The 20,519-nt window shown below is 43.7% G+C and overlaps 2 protein-coding genes across 2 annotated transcripts in view; one reads left to right on the top strand and one right to left on the bottom strand.

Moving 5' to 3' along the window:
- The first annotated feature begins 891 nt into the window (after nt 1-891).
- Nucleotides 892-20,512, top strand: LOC308627276 (uncharacterized protein). The gene is made up of 4 exons (XM_081253193.1): nt 892-1,034; nt 2,163-2,228; nt 2,855-2,925; nt 17,292-20,512. Exons 1-4 carry the CDS (start codon nt 919-921, stop codon nt 17,690-17,692), a joined length of 654 nt encoding a protein of 217 aa, XP_081109319.1. The 5' UTR covers nt 892-918; the 3' UTR covers nt 17,693-20,512.
- ATP2A2 (ATPase sarcoplasmic/endoplasmic reticulum Ca2+ transporting 2) overlaps nt 3,527-20,519 on the bottom strand; it is a 62,768-nt gene continuing 45,775 nt past the window's right edge. Inside the window, exons 12-21 of the mRNA XM_081253177.1 lie at nt 14,467-14,589; nt 14,149-14,367; nt 13,115-13,450; nt 11,811-12,031; nt 11,182-11,384; nt 9,661-9,746; nt 9,245-9,378; nt 8,507-8,624; nt 8,302-8,422; nt 3,527-4,326 (exon numbers count right to left, since the gene is read on the bottom strand). Of these exons, the coding sequence (XP_081109303.1) occupies nt 4,313-4,326; nt 8,302-8,422; nt 8,507-8,624; nt 9,245-9,378; nt 9,661-9,746; nt 11,182-11,384; nt 11,811-12,031; nt 13,115-13,450; nt 14,149-14,367; nt 14,467-14,589 (1,575 nt within the window). The 3' untranslated portion in view covers nt 3,527-4,312. The remainder of the gene's footprint in view (nt 4,327-8,301; nt 8,423-8,506; nt 8,625-9,244; nt 9,379-9,660; nt 9,747-11,181; nt 11,385-11,810; nt 12,032-13,114; nt 13,451-14,148; nt 14,368-14,466; nt 14,590-20,519) is intronic.

Genomic DNA, 20,519 nt, shown 5'->3' with positions numbered 1-20,519 from the left:
TGATTATGACAAAGGAGGCAAGAATACACAACGGGGAAAAGACAGTCTCCAGTAAATAGTTTTGGGAAAACTGGACAGCTACATGCAAAAGAATCAAACTGGACTACTCTCACACCATGCACAAAAATAAAACTCAAAATGGATTAAAGACTTAAATGTAAGACCTGAAACCATAAAACTTCTAGGAGAAAACATAGGCAGCAGCTCTTCGACACTGGTCTTAGTAATATGCTTTTGGATCTGTCTCCTCAAGCAAGGGAAACAAAGCAAAAACAAACAAATGTGACTACATCTAACTAAAATCTAACTAAAAAGCTTTTGCACAGCAAAGGAAACTATCAACAAAATGAAAAGGCCACCTACTAATGGGAGAAGATATTTGCAAATGATACATATGACAAGGGGTTAATACCCAAAATATACAACTCAGCATCAAAAAACCTGATTAAAAAATGGGCATACGATCTGAATAGTTTTCCAAAGACATACAGATGGCCAACAGGTACATAAAAAGATGCTCAACATCACAGTCGGGGAAATGCAAACCAGAACCACAGTTAGCTGTATTACCTCACACCTGTCAGAATGACTTATCAAAATGACAACATATCTATCACAAGTGTTGGGGAGGGTGTGGAGAAAAGGGAGCCCTCGTGCACTGCTGGTGGGAAAGTGGCATGGCCACTAAACAGTATGGAGGTTCCTCAAAAAAAAAACCAGAGCTACCACATGATCTAGTAATTGCACTCCTGTGTATTTTAGAAGATACATGCACCCCTATGTTCACTGCAGCATTATTTACAATAGCCAAGCCATGGAAGCAACCCAAGTGCCCATCAGTAGATGAATGGATAAAGATGTGGAACATAGCAATGGAACATTACTCAGCCATGATGAAATTTTGCCTTTTATGACAACATGGATGGACCTGCACTTGAATATTTCACTGGGCAGCAAATGTGTATTGGACGTCATTCCTTGCTGGCTCATAGATCTAACCTTGGGTTTTCTGAAGGCTGCATTAATACTCCATGGTAAGAATGTTCATAGTTTATTTAACAGCTAGCTTGTTTATTGATGGGCATACAGGTTATTTCCAATCTTTTGCTAACAATAGTGCAGCAGGATTGTTTGGCTTTGTAAACGTGGGGAGATTTCACCAAAGTGCTTGATCAAAGGGTATGGATGTTTAAAAATGTCATAGATATTGTCAGATTGCCCTCTAGAGATTGGGCCAATTTAAATTTTCACCATCAGCATGAGCTGTTTCCTAATGCCAGCTGCAAAGGAGAGATCATTAAACTTTTATCTTTGTTAGTATGTTCAGAGAATATGCTCTTTGTTATATGCATAGCACATCTATTTTACTAACTCCAGAGAGGTGTATGCTATTCCAAAAATTTTACATTTTTATGTAGTCAGTTTATCTCTCCTGGGATTTTGTGTCATGCTTAGAAAGTATTCTCAGCTTCCATGTTTTCTCCTAGTACTTTTATGATTTAAAAAAAAAATCTCAGATTTGCAAAAGGCATAATGAACCCCTACGTACATGGCACCCAAGTATTACTTACAGAAGTGAAACTCTGCTCTCCCTCCCTCTTGGAACTAACCACTATCCACCTACTCACTTCCTATCCCTGTGGCTGGTGTCTGTGAACTTGTTACTTATCTGTCTGCTCCTAGTCCACAGAGGTGAGGAGCTTGCACTGTGAATCCACCACATGGCTGTTTAGTTTAGCTGACTTTCTGTGAGCTGGACTTTCTCATCAAGGAAGCTAGTGCACATCCCTTAGCACGGACAGGCACTGGCCCTAGGGCCAGGTTAAAGAGTATGATATGGTCATGGAGTTCCCTGGCCGTCCAGTGGTTAAGACTCTACACTTCCACTGCAGGGGGCACACCACAGGTTAGACCCCCTGGTCAGGGAACTAGATCCTGCATGCTGTGCAGTGCAGCCAAGGGAAAAAAACAACAACAACAACAACTATGATATGGTCTTATTTTGTGTATTTTAAACTTGATATACATTGCACTTGGTGGCACTGTGCAGGGAGGTTTATCTGATGATGCCTGGTTTGTTTATTCATTTTCACTGATGCAGAGTGATTTCAACATGCCTTAAATATATATACTTACCCGTTTTCCTGTTGTTGGTCATTTAGGTTGGTGCTTTTCTTTTGCAAACATCCTGGTATGGCTCTTCCAGCACTTGTGAGGGATTCCCTAAGGTAAGGATCTGCCAGGTTGTATGTTAAGAGCATCTGTAAATGTACCAGATGATGATACCCAATTGCTCTGCAATGTAAGGATGGCCCATTGTCCACACATCCTTTGGTATTAGAAGACCCGTTTTTTGGTCAATTGATGGGTATGAAATGGTATCTCATTGTGAATTTAATTTGCTAGTGAGATAGAACATCTTATGTTTACAAATTTTGTTTATATCATTTAGTCATTTTTCTTTTGGGGGTATAACTTCATTTTTCAAATCTTCTGATCCATTTGCAGTTGATTGGGTGTGAGGGATACAGCCATATTTTTTTTCAGAATAACCAGTGACATAATGGATAACCAACTTTTACTTACTAAGCTAAAATGCCACCTTTCTCAGATAATACATTTAATGACTATAAGTTTTATCCCTGAGGTTTGTACCCTTCCTTGCTACTCTTGCATTTTCTTTTTATTAGAATCAGTCTGATTAAAACACTTGGTATTTTCATATATTATTAATAATGTATGACGTGTGTATCATTCATACTAAGTGTTAGTCCCCCCTGAATTATTAAACTTTCCTAAAAAGGTGTTCTCATTGATCCAGTAATGACCATTGCTCCTTTCTGTTCACTCCTAGGCATTTTCCCTTCTCTTGTCCGACTATAGTGACTCTCCAGAACAGTGCTAAGTTGTGGGCAATAGTGGACGGTGAGTGTAATTCCGGAATTCAATACTTCTGGCTTATTTTTCATTATGTCAAAAAATGGGAATTATGGGTACTCAAAAGTTTTTTTTTTTCCTTTACAGAATGGCTGTTAAAGTTTATCAAATATTTTTCCCATGTATATAGATTTCAGTTCCTTTTGGGGGGGGGCCTCCTTTCTCTTTTTTTAAATTGGAGTATAGTTGGTTTACTCAGCTCTTTTCTGTATGTATTAACAGTGGGAATGTAAAATTTTACATTTTGCATCTGAGTAGTATTACAAGTATCTCTCCATCACTATAGTCTCCAAGCTGCTGACAACTTTTAAATCATGTTAATTATTTCTGAAAACCCCACTCATGACACACTCTTTTTCTCATACTTGAGGGGAGACAGTGGAACCAGGGCAGGAATATTTTACAGATCTCATGTCACACAACCAGACCTTCTACCACTCTGCTCTCCTATGCAGAAAGTCAACAGGAACTTTCTGTCCCTTTTATCTATCTACCTAAGGGCACAACTGCTCAGGGTGCAGGGCTGGAGGCCCTCAGTGCACATCACCCACCCCTCCTGCAGGAGAACAGTCAACACCACACTGTGAACTTATCGTAGAATAGATTTATTTACCTGAAACCATGTCTGTGCAATGCCTGTTACCAGCACAGAAACAAACTACTTTCTATTTACAGTCTAAGTCAAACATGCGTTGTGATAAATTGACGTTTAGCATTTTATCGATATAAATGCATCACAATATTCGTATTGCACCAACATCTGTCTACTGCTTCTGATTTCATTAAATAAGTTACATTTAATATAGTGCAAAATAGCTGCACACTCAAAAAATAACCGAAGTCATGAACTGGAAGCCTACATTTTTAACCATTCAACACCTGTAGTGTTTTCAATAAATTTATAAATAAGCAAACTGTACAGGGCCAATTAAAAAGTAGCATGTTTCAATGACACCATAGAGAAATCTGGCTACTTACAACTGAAGGCATGCATTACAACTGAATATTGTACATTTATTTAAGCTATGACATTTTGCACAGAGAAATATGGAGACTTGGCTGATGGCTTCTAAGTTCTTGGATAAGGTTTCAGAACCTCATTCTTCTTGCAGCAAAGAAACCAAATTTCTCTGGAGAGGCTTTCTGATTCATTAAGCTAAACTGTACATTTGTAATTATTTTGATTTAAAAGCTAAAAACCCCACTGGTAATACACGTTTCCTCCACATAACACACAATGAGTTGGGGAGTTTTTTCTAATTTTCTTTTTCCCCCCAACATCAATCATGCAGAGGGCTGGTAGATGTGTTGCTAAAAAACGCACATGCACGCAACTGAACACCCTTAAATTTCTGCAAAATGGTTTAGGAAGCGGTTACTCCAGTATTGCTGAAAAGGAAAGAGAGAGGAAATCAGCTTTATGAAATATGGGGAGGAAATGTTAGAATAACTAATTTAAGATTAATAGTGACAGATGAAAAGGAATATTTGGTTTGATCTTTCTTTTAAGATTTTAAGACTAGCATTTCTGATCAACTGTCCCTGAGGGGTTGCCCACACAGGGTAGCATCCAGAAGCACTGGCTCAGCAACACAGGCCCCTCATGTCACCTGGCTACAGAGAATCCCACCAGGCAGACACTTAATCGCTTCAGGTATAACAAAAGTTGAGAAGAAGTCCTTGGTTAGCAGTGCAGAGGGTAAGGAAGGCGAAGCAGAGTGAGCAGCGTGGTAATCAGCACCAAGCCCCTCTCCTTCCTTCCCCGGGGGCTAGCCTCTGGGCTGCACCCAGTCCTAGAAGGGGAACTGCTTATCACTGTTCCCTTTCAAGAAAAAAGGCTGCAGATTACCCTCATATGCAGGGTGGTGGTTTTGACACAATTTGGTGCATCTGCACTGCAGACACAACAGGCTTGGCAGACCCTGAAGCTAATAACGCTTGTGGTCTTGGATATTCCTGAGGTCTGCCCACCACCCAGACATTCAGGGGCCCGAGGCCCCAGTTTGAAGGTAATGTGGCAGCCGCTGCTTGTGAGGGAAGGTGGCAGTTGCCCTGCTTGTCTCTGAGCTCCTACAGCTCTCCCTACCCAACGTGTCACCTGCACTGTGCAGATGCAGAATGAGCTGTTGGCACAGTACCCCACTTAGGAAACGTGTAAGACTGCCATCTCCTGGGCAAAGGGTAAAGCTCTACTAAAGAGGTCAGTCTGGGCATGGGGTGGCAAAAAAAACAGAACACTGATGGGATGGGCCTTCAGCCCACTTGCCCGTTGAGAAAGAACCTGGAGCAAGTTTCAGGCAAGAGCTGCCTGAGAGCACGTAACATGACGGGTCTGAGGATGGTGCCGTCCTATTCCAGCTACTGATGGCGGCAGAAGCAGAGAGGCCAACGGTGCCTTCCTGCGGGTGGGTACTTGGTGAGGATGGAGCTGGGTACCTGCTGCTCCCTATAGGACAGAGGCCAGGGATGTGCCCACAGCAGCACCAACTACTGAGGAGGTGCCAATGCAGACGTTTTTTGGCGGCGAAGCCTGAAACAGAGAAGACAAAAGGACTCTGCACCACTGGGTCTTTCCCACTCCCAGCTGTCTGAATTGAGGGAAATGGGTGCCTAAACCACCTCTGTGGGCTGGACAGGCCTGAAGCTGAGGAAGCACAAGGTAATAGCCTTCCATACCATTCAACTTACTTTGTAAGGGCCAATTAATCAAGGAACTGAGTCAGGAAAAGTTGACCACTGAATGGCACGCCTCCCGACAAGCTCAGACATCCTGGTTTGGTTTGCAGCGGAGACACACTCCTTGCATTTGATCTCAACCTGTTTCTACACCCCATAACACTAAAACTGGCAAAATGTATCCCCTACATTCTCTGCCAAGCAAACCAGCTTCCTCCTCCTCTGAGGCGCCTCCATGAGCCAGGCCAGGACTCTAAGAATCCGCCTCCACGTGCCCTTTCTACCCCCTTACATGGAGACCTCTCAACTTCGCAGGACCTTGTCCTGCTTGATACCTGTTAACCTTTCCCCAGACTCTCAGCATTTACATTATGTCTCCTGGCTGGCCCTGGATACAGGGCCCAAGTACCTTCAAGTACCCACAAGAACTCCTGGGGCTTCACGTGGAGGGAGCTACCACCCTGAATACGAGCTGCTGCCTAAGCCCTCCTTGACCCTGGCTAATGATGGGGCTGGTTGTTTGCTAGCTGAGCAGAACTATGGCCAGTATTTTTTCTCTCCAGGGTACATTAAATAAAGCATAGTTAAATCTCAGCCGCAGAGAGTATGACCCAGAAGGTGGAAAAAGGTGGCCTATTTAAAATGAACCAGGGAATTCCCCGGCAGCCCAGTGGCTAGGACTCAGTGCTGTCACTGCTGGGGCCCAAGTTCAGTCCCTGGTCAGGGAACTAAGATCCCACAAGCCACACAGCACAGCCATAAAAAGAAAAAAGTCATGCAACAAATGATGCATGAGTTTTATTGGTTCAGTTACTTGCTTTCACTCGTTTTTTGCTTTTTAATGAGCCAGGTAGCAAGATTCTGGGACAAGTCCTTGCAGCTAACAAAGATCAAAGGAACCATGACAAGTTTTTTGTGAATCCTCATCTTGGCATTTGTGAAGGCACCTGTCAGTCTGACCAAAGCAGAACTACCTTCTCTTCCTCCAGGCCCTCCCCCACTGACATGTGGCTGTGCTGTTGTTATCCTAGGCAGTGGGTGGCATCGAGCACAGCTACCCCAGCCCACAGGTGCATAGGTGCCACATAAAATCGTATGCCCACTGCTCTTAGGGTGCCTGACATAAGGGGCTTACTCATTTTAGTGTCATATAGCCAGCTCATTTAGTGGCAGTAACCTTTAGGCTAAAGCATCCAAATTTCAGGGAATACTCACGTTAGTTGATGGATGTTGGAAGGCATTGGAGGAAAACACCACAGTTAGGACTGTTAATGACTTACACACTGTTGGTTAAGACTGATCTCGAACATGCGCAAACATTTATCATAGTAACGATGGTGGTGGTTAGTGCCACATTCAAATAAAAATAGTTCTATACAATATGTTCATTTGGTCATGTGCTATTTACAGATTTTACAAAACACATACACACACACACACACTTGCCCTTATGTCCTCTACACCAGGCTAAAACAGGCCAGCAGAAACTTGCATAAAAATGTATCACAGATAACAATTAGTGCCTATACACTAAAAATAAAATTCCTACAACCACCTATGCAGCAGAACAGGATCCTTCTTCCCCTCAAGCACAGTAAAACTAAAAGTAAAACTAAGAACTTAAGAGAAAGTTGGACATCTGTTAGTTCAAACTAAGCCACTTAACAGTTAAAAACAAGACAGTTATTTTTCTCTGTCCATTTAAAATGTTTTATTTTTCTTTTTAAACTAGATTGTGAAGTGCCACTGAAATAGGCAATGTTGGCAAAACAATGTCTGTTACAATAAAATACATTAGACATTTAAATAAATAACCTTAAAAGCTATGTGAGGGGACATGAACCTGGTCGATTGAATCTGGAACAATGTTTTCTGCACAAGCGAGAACAAGCATACCTCTTGTTAAGACGGATGTAAACAGAACCATCACAACCCTACAGGAGAAGCAGCCGAGCGGGGTGGGGGTGGAGGTGGGGTGGAGGTGAACGAGGGCCAAGGGGTGAAGGGGTGTGGGGCGGGCGGCAAACCAAAGAACAATACTGACTGAGGTAGCGGTACTCTGCTCAGTGCAGAAAACTTGGCTTATGAAGAAAATTGAACTGTGATCTCAGATGAAAGCCAGATGATCATGCCAAAGACACAACACATGCTCTTTAGTTTTAGAAAAAAACCACACACACTCATGTCCTAAAATCTGCTGCCAATTAATTTGCTGACAATGTCTGCTGGCTCAACTTTTTTTTTTATACAAGGATGAGTATTAAACAGAACACTGTACATGCTTTTTCATCTACAAAAAAATATTTGCATAAAATAGTGTTAGTTCTCTGTACATGTCAATGGACACTTTAATTATGTGTATAAAAAAGGAAAATCTTGCCCCACTGGAGTCAGAAAAAGCAAAACAAAATCTAGAGTATGAAACCTCCTTCACCAGCCAGTATGTTCATGTGAAAATTCAGCAGAAATAGACAGTTGCTTTAAACAATAAAAAAATTAATTGATTAAGTTAAACATCACCTTTATGCAAAACTGTCAGTCAAGACCAGAACATATCACTAAAGTTAGTGTCTGTGCTATAGACCCAGATCACCAGGGGCATTATGAGCAGCACAAAGGGCCAGGAGATCCCATCGGTGCATGCTGAGAACGAGCAGGATTTGGTGGCAGGCTGCACACACTCTTTACCAGGTTCTAGGTAGTTGCGGGCCACAAACTTGAGGGTCTCATCCATTAGAATCACAGGCAAGGAGATTTTCAGCACCATCAGCCACTGGGTCAAATTCAGTGGTGTGATCTGGAAGATAAGCTGAAACACAAAGAAACCTCATCAAGCTCCCTGACTTGCTGGACAGGCAGCCAGGCCCCAGCCCAGGCTCCCCCCACCGCTTACTGGCAAGGGTTCCACGTAGAGGATTAAGAAATGGAGTGACATGGACAGGCAGATGGAGCCCACAAGCCAAATGTTCTCCCAAGGGGGCATCCTCAGCAGGGACTGGTTTTCGGACAAGCTGCAGAACAAGGAGAAGTAGGTGGGTGAAATGTGCCTGCTGAAAGGGCAAAGGCATATGCCATCACCGACAGAGACTGTTCAGAACCACACTTCAATAAGGCGACAGGCTAACTTGGCGTTGCCTATTACCTACTGACCTAATTCTATTAAGTTTCTACAGTGGCAAAGTTAAGGAAGAATGTTCAGATGTAGGACAGACTTCCAATTTAAATCTAGGCTTCAGCACAGCAATTCCATTTCAGTGTGTTCAAACCTGCTCTCAATTGCCCTTGACACTTGGGCTATTTTGAAATTTCCATTTTTGTCACTGGCTTAATTAGGTGATACTGTTTGTCTCAATGCTAAAGGGCAAGAGCTCCTTCCCTGTGGGTACTGGCACACGGGTGCAGAAGTCCCTATTTTTGGCCTCTGCTGTCTCTTGAAGAACATGTGGCTAAGCACTCCCACTACTTCCTGGAGGTGATGATGACTTAAGCTCTTAAAACCGGTGCTGCTTGTCCTTCCTTTTGGGGAGGGCGGAGCTTTCCTGTGATTCTCAATCAGCCATGACACACACACAATCCCCCAGCGCCCTGGCTGTCAGGCCCTTGCCCCAGCATGCTGAGAAGACATACTAACCTGTTGAGGGCGTTGCACATCTCTATGGTTACTAGAACAGAGAGTGCCATTGTCATTGGGTATGGGGATTCAAAGATTGTACAGTCCACTCCTTCAAAGTCCGGGTTGTCCTCTTTACACTGTAGGAAATGGCTCTGCAACAAAAGCCCAATCAAGTTCCTGATCAGCCAAGGACATTTCCAAAGTCCACACACCAATTCCACACCAAGCCCAGAACACAGACCCACACAAAATCTCACCGCATTTCCCAGAGAAGCCCTGGTCCTTCAGAATAACCTTAGATGCAACTGCTTATTGTTAAGAGTATTAAGATTATTTGACTGACATCCAAACCACAGAAAGCTCAAGGACAACTCTGTTTGTGAAGACTTACAACACCTTGCATCTAAGGTACACAAAGAAAGGTGGCTACGTACCAGCTGGTAGAAGGTCACTCTCGGACCACCCTCAGCAGCAATGAACCACCACGCAGCAGCACCCACGGTAGCAGCGCCAACATAACCTGGGAACAAACATCATGACACTCACACACACGGGGTTTACGGCCTGCAGCGTTACTGCAGGTGCTGCCTCGAGGGCCAACCCCTAGGACAGAGATCAAAGACATGGTATGTCAATGAGCCTGTGCTACCACTGGCACCTGCTCACTTGCATCAGATAAAGCAGCTAGGCTGACGGTTTCCGTAATGAGAAGGGTGTCTGTGGTACAGAAGAACCCGGCAACTTTTCCTCCAGAATTTGTGAGGAAAAGCACCTACTAGAATTGGTAGGCCCTTTACACTAGCCATGCCCTCTCTAACCAGCGGCCAGTATGTTAAGGCTGCAGGCACGTGTTCTCCATGTAAGGAAGGCCATGCCGTGCTAGAGCACCAGATCACACTCGTCATGACTTTTTGGCAAACTCATGCTACCAGTTATACACTAATTTGCTCCATCAAAGGCCTGGCAGAACCTTTATATGGAAAGGCCATTAGAGCGGTTAGTGCAGAACGCTGAGCACATGGCAGTGCTTGAAGCCAATTCTGGGACCATCCCCTCCCCCACCCCAACAATTACTTTTGAATTCAGCAAGTTTATTATAAAGAAGCAACAAAGGGTAGTGGAGAACACAGGCACTTGAGAATAAGAGACTGTCCCAATGCAGTAGTATTCACTGAAAGGTCCAAGTGCACACCCTCTAACCCAGCAATTCCAACAGAACAGCAGGCAGGTGGTGCACAGCGATGAGGCAGCTATACTGGTACTGATGTAAAACTACCCCAAGAACGGGGAGAAATACAAAAAGACAAGGTTCAGCATACCGGTGTGTACAGCAGGCCATCGCTTGCGAAAATAAACACCTAAGATGCATCTATTTGCTAGAGTATCCCAAGAAGGCGTGCCGGAGGGGAACCAACTGGTTGAGGGCCTTCCTGCTTTATGCCACTGTGTGCTTTTTGAGTGTTAAGTCATGTGAACATATTAAAACAGTTTCCTATGGGACCCTAAGGAAGTCATTTAACCTCTCTGAGCCTCACTTTCCTAACCTATGAAATGAGGAAGAGAGAAGCAGCATCCTGGGTCAGGACGAGGTCTACAAAGAAGACACATGTGGAAGAACCAACCATTGCTGATGAATGCACAGATCCCTTCTCTCACTTAGGCAAAGGGGGACTTCGTTTTACATCTTGGTGATTTAAGGCCTCAGTTGTCCCTGTATTTCCTTTGTCCATAGATTAAATCTGAGAACCTCATTCACAAAGGCCCAAGGAAGAACGAGGATGCTAAAGTAAGGGAATAACTTTACTGTAAACTGGCTATACACTGCAAGAGGGCAGTCTCCGTATTTTGCTACCCTAATATGGAAACAGAAAAAAATGTGCTTTTAAGGGATGCATTTACAAAATTTGGACTCAAACATTCGTTTAAAAATCAATAATATAAAAAACTGTACTCACAGCCAATAGCCAGATAACGGAAAAAGAGCCACCCACTGATCAGTGGTTCCTTTGGGTTCCGGGGTGGTCTGTTCATAATGTCCAGATCAGGAGGATTAAACCCCAGTGCAGTGGCAGGCAGGCCATCTGTCACCAGATTGACCCAGAGCAGCTGGACAGGAATTAAAGCCTCAGGAAATCCAAGGGCTGCTGTTAGGAAAATACTGTTTCCATCCAAGGAAAGAAGAAAAAGACCCCAAATTATTTTTGGCTACTATTTAAAATAACATCACCACCCCCATCTTCCTCCATAAAAATCAGTGGACAGCAGTGATTGTTTTAACTTTTTCCCTGGGCAATCATAAAACATTTATTATATCCAATTTCAAATTAAGTTAACTTTTACAAGACCCAGAATTTTATGTTACCTTATATAGTTAATTTAAATTCATTTCTATGTTAAAGTGCATCCTTTGCACACTGGAGCAGCCGTAGACAGCCCTCCTGAGGGCCAGATGAAGTACCTCTACCTTCACAAGGGCCTCCTTCGTCTTGCCCGGCCCTCCCTCTCTCCCGCTACACTAAGAGCAAATCTGGAAAACTGGTCATCACAAGCCAAGGAATACACGTGACCTGTCATAGGGACCCACCAAACAACTTCCCCAACATTGGATGAGATGAGGTAGCGGATAAACTGCTTCATGTTGTTGTATATCGCCCGTCCCTCCTCCACGGCAGCCACGATGGTGGAGAAGTTGTCATCAGCCAGGACCATCTCAGAGGCGGTTTTAGCCACCGCAGTGCCAGAGCCCATGGCAATGCCGATTTCAGATTTCTTCAGAGCAGGAGCATCATTCACACCGTCTCCAGTCTGAAAGGGTTAGAAACCCACCACTGGTTTACACCTGCCACCTAACACGCTGCCAACAAATGCTCAGCCATCCTAAAGCCAGGGAATGAATGGAGCTGTTGGGCCTCTGGACAACAGAATTCTCTGGAAAAGTTTTCATTTTTGTAAGTTGGTGTCATAAAACACGTTTTACCTGGGAAATGTAAAATTGCCAAACGAGCTAATAGGTGACACTTCAGAGGGAAGTAGGACAAAGGGGACTTCAAATTATCTGTATTATTTTTTTTTACCAAACAAAACATAATATGGCCGTCAAGACAAAATACTTGTATCCACATGGATAAATCTCAAGTAGAATAAAGGCAGACTTCAAAAATATGTAAACTATAATATATAATAAAGACCAAAAGGGGCAAAAACACTTAAATATTGTCTACAGATACAAAACCATCATTCCCATGTATGTTTTCTATACTTTTACTAAACACCCAGTACTGAACTCAGAATGGTGCTTTCCTCTGGGAGAGAGAAGGGAAGGGGGAGGAAAGAGGAAGACAATTATAATAACTGGTTTCAATCAACAAAATTAAGTTGTTTTTAAGAATGTGAAGTTTCACAGACAAGCAGCAGAAAGCAAATAGCACAATGTTAACATTGTGAAAATGTGAAAAAATCAGATGCGAGGAAGAATATGGGAAATGCTTCATCAACAGGTAGCTCTTAAGAGAACACATCACCAGTACATCTCATCTCAGGTAAGGCTATCCAAAACTGGGTGACAGAGTGTGGATTATGTCCTGAATCAGCTTTTAGAAACGTGAGATACAAACATGTATATTTTAACCACAACAAAGATAAAGATATCACCAAATATTTCCCCTGTGACTGATTTAGACTTCCAAGTCTTAAACTTCTCCAGCATCTTCCATGCATGCAACATACAGCATGCCAACTACTGGTCAATAGAATCCTTGAGAAACAGCCCCAGATCATGACAAAAATAAAGAAGTTCCAAATACGGGAGCTATTACTAAAAATTTAATGGTCAGAATTAGAATCTGCTGTGTGTGCAGTCTGTTACCTGTACATGTCTAAGACACTCACCATGGCTGTAATCTCATCAAAAGACTGAAGAAACTCTACAATTTTAGACTTGTGGGAAGGTTCAACTCGAGCAAAACAGCGGGCATTCAAGCAGGCTTCTCTTTGGGCTGAAGGACTGAGCTCATCAAACTCCCGACCCGTGAAGGCCTTCGACGTCACGTCCTCGTCCTGCCTGAAGATGCCAATGCGCCGGCAGATGGCCACAGCGGTACCCTTGTTGTCACCCGTGATCATGATGACCCGGATGCCTGCCTGCCGACACAGCTTCACAGAGGAGGCCACTTCAATTCTTGGAGGGTCCAGCATGCCCACACAGCCAACAAAAGTCAGATTGGTCTAGAGTTAAAGAATCACCTTATGTCAAAACAGGAAATTCTGGTTTTTCCCCTAGTGTGGACAGCAAAGGTTTCTGCATTTTCTTATGACAGAATTCACACCATTGATATAAATCCAATGAAGAACAGTATTAATTCCAATAAATCAGAAACAATTAAAAATCACTGCATTCTTGTTACCAAACTCTTTAGCTTTCATAATAATATTCTGAAATTAGGAAAAAAATATACCGAGGAATAAAAACGTTTTGATAGTGGCCAATTAGTGGCCCATAGTACCCAAATTTGTTCCCTGTTCAAGGCTTCAGGAAGCCACATACCTGATAGGAAAGTACGCCGTAAGCAGAAAAGTAGACGGACTCTCTCCACTTGGACCATTTGACCTTCAGTAACTTACGAGTGTTTTTAAAATAGCCTCAATTTTAAAAATATCTTAATTTACATGAGAGCTGCAAAATAGGTTTTTAGCCTTGATGATTCTACTTTGAAAGTAATAGGCCTGTATTAAGTTGTTAGTAACTGTGTATGTTTGAAGCAGCAATCTAAATTATAAAGGTAATACATTTGGCCTGCAGAAAAACAAATAACCGCACCCTTTTCTTGGCAAAAGCAAGACTCATTTGACCTTTTATCGAAGGAGTGCTGTCTGAACACAATGAATGTGCAGGATGTGGGCAAAGAAGCTTTTCATTAGCTAACCTCATATTTAATAAAGTTGGCAGAGTCCTCCAGGTTCATTTCTTCTCTTCTCAGTGGGTTGTCGTGAGTGGCCAGAGCCAGGCATCGCAGTGTGTCGCTGCCACTGCCCCATTCCCGAATGACAGACATGATCTTCTGTTTGACTCCAGGAGTTATGGGGACTTTAGTACTTCCAATTCGAATGTGGGTACACCTGTCAAGGACACCTTCAGGGGCACCCTGGAAATATTACAGATTTAGATCAACAATTTTATTTATTAGCTCACCCAGGATTCCAATCCTGGTAAGAACATCTCAACTGCAATCTGCTGTACTTGCCTTCACAAACATTTTGCTCATCGATGTCCGGCTTGGTTTGTTTGGTGTACAGTAAACCGACATCGATTTTCTATCGCGTGAAAACTCTAGAGTAAATTCTTTTTTCATCAACTGTTTAATGACCTATAAAGAGAACATATATGGAATATTATTGGATGGCAATTTCTGTACATTTTTGATTTGTTAAACAAACATTCACTAAGTACCTATTATGTGAAAGGCAATGGGGATACAGCAACAGACAAACCAAGTTCTCACCCTCATAAAACTTACCCTCTAGTTTGGGAAAGACACACTAGAATGTGAAAGTAGATTAGAAGTGCTATGGAGAAGAATATTTAAAAATAAGCAGGGAAGAGAGAAAATTATGTATGACTGCGCTTTTACATAAAGATTTGAGAAGGCAGTATTTGAGTAGAAACGTGAAAGATGTGTGAGTGTGGCAGAGAGAACAGATGTGCAGGCTGACGTGACCTGGCGCGTTCAAGGAGCCTCCAGGCCAACATGGCTGGAACAGAGTTTGCAGAAAAGAAGTGAGAGGTTAATGGCAGGAGTGGCAGAAGCAGGTTGTAGTATCTTAAAAGTCAATGTAAGGCATCTGGCTTTTTTAACAGGTGAAACAGGAAGACAATGGAGGGTTTCGAGCTCTGGCAGTTAAGTATTAGCTGAAGCAGGGGCAAGGAACACCACTTAAATATTCTAAATAGCTTTAGATAGCTAGTGGGTACTATATTAGATGTCGGCACATGGACAGTATTTAAAGTCATGAGGTGAGAAGAGTTCAAGGGAGTAACTGCAGACAGAAAAGGCCGAGTACTGGGCCCTGGAACCTCTTCACCTCTGGTGGGATGTGGAAGATGCACCCAAGGAGATGGCAGGGGACAGGGGGTGGGGGAGGGAGGAGAACAAGTGAAGTGAAGGACTTTCAAGGAGGGAGAGACTGACAGGATAAACTGACAGCTCAGGTAAAATGAAGACTGAGAATTAACCTTCAGATTCAGATTTGGACTGTCTATGTATACAATCATGTTACCTACAAAATAAACATACTTTATCCTTCCCTATTTTTATATCTTTGACTTTTCTTGCCTTACTGTATGAACTAGGACTGCCAGTACAACACTGAATAGAAATGTTGAAAGTAGAAATTCTTCTTTTGCCATTAGATATGATGTTAATTTTGTGTAAATACACCATCAACTTGAAGATGTTTGTTGAGTTTTTATCATGAACTGAGATTAAATTTCATCAGATGCCTTTTCTGCATCTATTTAAATGATCTTACAGTTTTTTGCCTTTACTCAATTATGTGGTGAATTACATTGATTTCTCCCTAATTCAGACAAGTATTTAGTAATAACTGTAGAAATCCCAAAGAACCTCAGCATCCAATGTAGGCAATTACAAGTGGACTGAAGCCATCCTCTTAGCAAGAGTTGCCCCAAGCAACAAAAAGACAATCACTATGAATTCTAGATTATTTGACTGATACATTACTTATGTATTTAGTTTCCATTAGGCATTTGTACCAATGAATCTAGGAAGATTGAAAGAATGGGTAGTGATTCTGAGTGAGGTGTGGACCTTGGTGCCAGATACATCCTAGGGGGAGAGAAGAACAAAGCCACTGCTTCCAGTATCAGGGCTGTGAAGATCAACAGTCCTATCCAAATGGGCCACTAAGCCTTAAAAAGCTCGTCCTGCTCTATTCACCTCTGTACTATGAAAGGTTCTTGCTTTCGGGGGCGCGAGGAGTGGGCAAAAGTTCATTTCTGGGAATTTTCAGTGAGTGAGCACCATGACAGTCATTTCTGATCCCTTCCCTCAGCTGTTGTGGCAAAAAATGAGGCAAAGGAGGACACAGAGCAAGAAAATACTTAGACCGCAGACTCTTACAGAACGGACACTCCTGCCCTTGTTTGCAGTGGTCATTACAATTAACGTACCACTTTTTTAAGTTCCATGCTGCTACCTGTTTCCCTTTGTTGAGCAGTTACAGGTCTAGAATCATATAATTCTAAACCTCAGTCTCTGTGAAGCTGAATCTTCGGGTTGCTTCTGAAGGGTTCAGTCACACCAACTAATAGTAGAGCTGTCAGACAATGTGGCTTTGCAAGGATTGGCCCCCTACTTAATGACAATTGGGGTGAATTCCCTATAACAAAGGGCCTGGATGTCTGTTTCATGAAAACCACGTAAATCGGGGCAGGATGCCATAGGAGCTGCGTAAGACCCTCATGGCAGTGAGACTGTTAGTTGTGAAGCACAAACAGGGTGACTATACTTCAGCTGAGACATCCTCCATGCCGGTGTGAGTTCTGAATTCTCGGGATAGTATAAAGGAGGCAAAACAATGTAAAGGAAACAGTGCCAGAGCGCAAGTCCAGTTCTGCCTCACACTGTCGCCCACCTCAGGCTGCCTGTGCCGTGTGGTGCCACGCTACTCCCCCAAAACACACTGCCTCCTAATCTGCCCTGGATATCCAGGGAAGGATGAAAGAAAGGAAACGTAGTGACAGCTGACCATTTAGTAGAAATGAGTCTTGCTTTTTTTTTTTTTTGCGGTACGCGGGCCTCTCACTGTTGTGGACTCTCCCGTTGCGGAGCACAGGCTCCGGACGCGCAGGCCCAGCGGCCATGGATCACGGGCCCAGCTGCTCCGCGGCATGTGGGATCCTCCCGGACCAGGGCACGAACCCGTGTCCCCTGCATCGGCAGGCGGACTCTCAACCACTGCGCCACCAGGGAAGCCCCGAGTCTTGCTTTTGTATAACTAGGAAAGGCTATATTTTTAACTTTCCATTTCTCCTTATTCTATCTACCAGGAAACCCTGACTACAAATCAAAGAAGTGCTACAAAGAGAAGCCTCAAGCACTAACTGGCGGCCATTTGGAGACGACAGGTACTAAGAGATTATGTGTAGCAGAACCCAACTCCAAAGAAATCGAAGCACCAAGGCTGGGAGGCAGCAGGTACGAGGAACAGGTCTGGAGGACCCACCGTAGGGTCTCCTGGCTACACCACCCTGCACTGCACGAAGATGATGTTCTCCCTGGTGCAGAGGGGCAGGTGTGTTTCCAGGGTGGTGGCTTGTCGGGGTGGCCCAGACAGAGACTTTGGGGCCTGACCTGCTTCCTTCTTGGGTACCTTCTGCTCCTGCTCGGCATCACAGTCCCTCAACCCGTCTTCTCCGGCTTCTGCAGTTCCATTTCTGAGCTTCCTTAGCTCGCTTCTTGGCGCCATGCTTCTTCTCTTCCTCTCGTTCCACGTGTACGTGCCACTGCCTGTTACTCTGACCTTCGTGTGTTGTAACATCTTGTTTGCAAACTGCTTACGCTGCTTCTCATCTAAGCAACCACTCACCACTCTGTCTAGGACAAAGGCTGGATCTGTCCTGCAGTAAACTGTCAGTGGATTGATTCTGTGTCCTCAAACACTTGGTACAGCTGGACCGGAGTAAAACCACCTGCAACAGAGGCTGGCAGACACTGGCCATCTGGTCAGCCTCCAGCACCTGGGTCTCCTCAACAGACTGGTCCATCCTGCCTGCCACTTTGTTCAGCCCAAGAAACCCAGGCTCTGGGGCTCCGACAGGCAGGGGGAAGGCAGCTGAGGAGCCACAGATTTGTCTAGTGTCTAGGGCAGACACGCCTGCACCCTGCACCACTGCCACCTCACTGAGCTTTGAATGTCAAGCTAGGCTTGTAGTTGTGGTTATTCTGCTCAAATATAACAAGTCAAAGTTTTGATATATTACTAGACTCAATCTGCTAATGTTGTGCTGAGAATCTCTACTTCTATTGATATATTATGAAGAATACTAGCTTGTAACTTCCTTTTCTTGTCGCATCCATGTCAGGTTTTGGTATCAGGGTTATGCTGGTCTCATCCAATGAGTTGATAAGGGTTTCATTTTCTGCCCTTTTTTGTTTTTTGTGGCCATGCTGCACAGCTTGCAGTGAAAGCACCGAGTCCTAACCACTGGACTGCCAGGGAACTCCCCCAAACTGGCATTTCTTTAGCCTTATACAGAATTGGGCCTGAGGAATTTTTGTGGGGTAGATTTTTAATTGCAGATTCAATTAATGTAACAGACACAGGATTATTCCATTTTTCTGTGTCAGCTTAGAAAGCTGTGTTACTAAAAGGACTTGTTGATTTCTTCTACGCCGTCAAAATTGTTCAGAATAGCTTCTTGATCTTGTCTTTGCTATTTCCTTTCTACTTGTATTTAATTTGCTGGCTTTCTACTTTCTTCAGATGGAAGCTTATTTATCTTTTTGTTATCAATTTCTAGTTTAATTCTTTCACGGTCAGCAACCGGCTGTATTTCAATCCTTTGTAATTTGTTGAGTCTTGCTTCATGGACCAGTAATATGGTCTATTCTGGTGAATGTTCCTTATGCATTTGAAAAGCATATTAGAAGTAGCACGATAGGGACTTCCCTGGTGGCACAGTGGTTAAGAATCCACCTGCTGGGCTTCCCTGGTGGCGCAGTAGTTGAGAGTCCGCCTGCTGATGCAGGGGACACGGGTTCGTGCCCCGGTCCCGGAGCGGATGGGCCCGTGAGCCATGACCGCTGGGCCCGTGCGTCCGGAGCCTGTGCTCCGCAACGGGAGAGGCCACATCAGTGAGGGGCCCGCGTACCGCAAAAAAAGAAGAAAAAAAAAAAGAATCCACCTGCTAAAGCAGGGGACACAGGTTCGAGCCCTGGTCTGGGAAGATCCCACATGCCATGGAGCAACTAAGCCCGTGCGCCACAACCACTGAGCCCGCGTGCCTAGAGCCCATGCTCTGCAACAAGTGAAGCCACCTCAATGAGCAGCCCACACACCACAACAAAGAATAGCCCTCGCTCGCTGCAACTAGAGAAAGACCACGCGCAGCAACGAAGACCCAACACAGCCAAAATTAGATAGACAGATAAATAAATAAAAATAAATTAAAAAAAAAGAAGTAGCACAATAGAAATAAGGGTTGGATTGAGTATATTTACAGTGTTGTTCCATATCCTGATTTTTCAACTGCTTGTTCTGTCAATTTTTGAGATAGGTGTGTTAAAATCTCCAACTCACTGTGAATTCATCTACTTTCCCTTTTATTTCTGTCAACTTTTGCTTCGTGTACTTTTAAAATTTATTTATTTATTTATCTTATCTTTGGCTGTGTTGGGTCTTTGTTGCTGTGCGCGGGCTTTCTCTAGTTGTGGCGAGCTCTTCATTGCGGTGCATGGGCTTCTCACTGCGGTGGCTTCTCTAGTTGCAGAGCAAGGGCTTTAGGCACACGGGCTTCAGTAGTTGTGGTGCACGGGCTTAGTTGCTCCGCGGCATGTGGGATCTTCCTGGGCCTGGCTCGAACCCATGTCCCCTGCATTGGCAGGAGGATTCTTAACCACTGCGCCACCAGGGAAGTCCTTGCTTTGTGTACTTTAAATGTGTTAGTAGTACACATGCATAAACAATTGGACCACTTAGCACAAGGTCATGGGCAACTTGGACATGGGCAACTTGGACAAGAGGTTTTGATAGACTAGAAGGAGGCAAAAGCTTGACTGGAGTGGATTCAAGAAAATGGGAAGAATGAAACAATACAATACATAAAAACAGCTCTTTTGAGAAATTTTACTGTGAAGGAAAAGAAGCAGGGTGCTTAAGGCAAAAGAAAGTTTTTAGATAAAAAACATACTATTATTTCTCTAATGAAGATCCAGTAGAGATAGGAGATTGATAAGCAGGAAAGATGTTAGGGCTCACTAGACAAGGAGCAGCTGGGTTTTGCTGGGAGCAAGAAGAGTCCATTTCATAGCACCGGGGGAGACGGCAGACCTTATGGGCACAGAGGCTGCATGTGGAAATTATCCATTGATTACTTTTATTTTTGTGGTCAAATGGCCAGACCATTTTACCTTATAGTGAGTATGGGGAAGGAGATATTGCAAGTCTGAGGAAATAAGGTATACACTAAGTTATATAAGAGAGTAAGAGAGTGAGCAGACTAAGAATATATGGTCTGAGTGATGGGCAGCATGAATAAAACACTAAAAGCTCAAAT

The sequence above is a fragment of the Mesoplodon bidens genome (assembly GCF_964165515.1).
Source record: "Mesoplodon bidens genome assembly, chromosome: 13".
NCBI lineage: Eukaryota > Metazoa > Chordata > Mammalia > Artiodactyla > Ziphiidae > Mesoplodon > Mesoplodon bidens.
The sequence above is the reverse complement of the archived record's forward strand: the minus strand, read 5'-3'. Positions and strand labels throughout refer to the sequence as shown.

Bases quoted from the DNA above. Each gene is read 5' to 3' on its own strand.
- LOC308627276 (XM_081253193.1), top strand. From the start codon at position 919: ATGGATGGACCTGCACTTGAATATTTCACTGGGCAGCAAATGTGTATT. The intron at 2,229-2,854 runs GTAAGGATCTGC...GTTCACTCCTAG, and splicing joins CTTGTGAGGGATTCCCTAAG to GCATTTTCCCTTCTCTTGTC. The intron at 2,926-17,291 runs GTGAGTGTAATT...TCTATCTACCAG, and splicing joins GTTGTGGGCAATAGTGGACG to GAAACCCTGACTACAAATCA.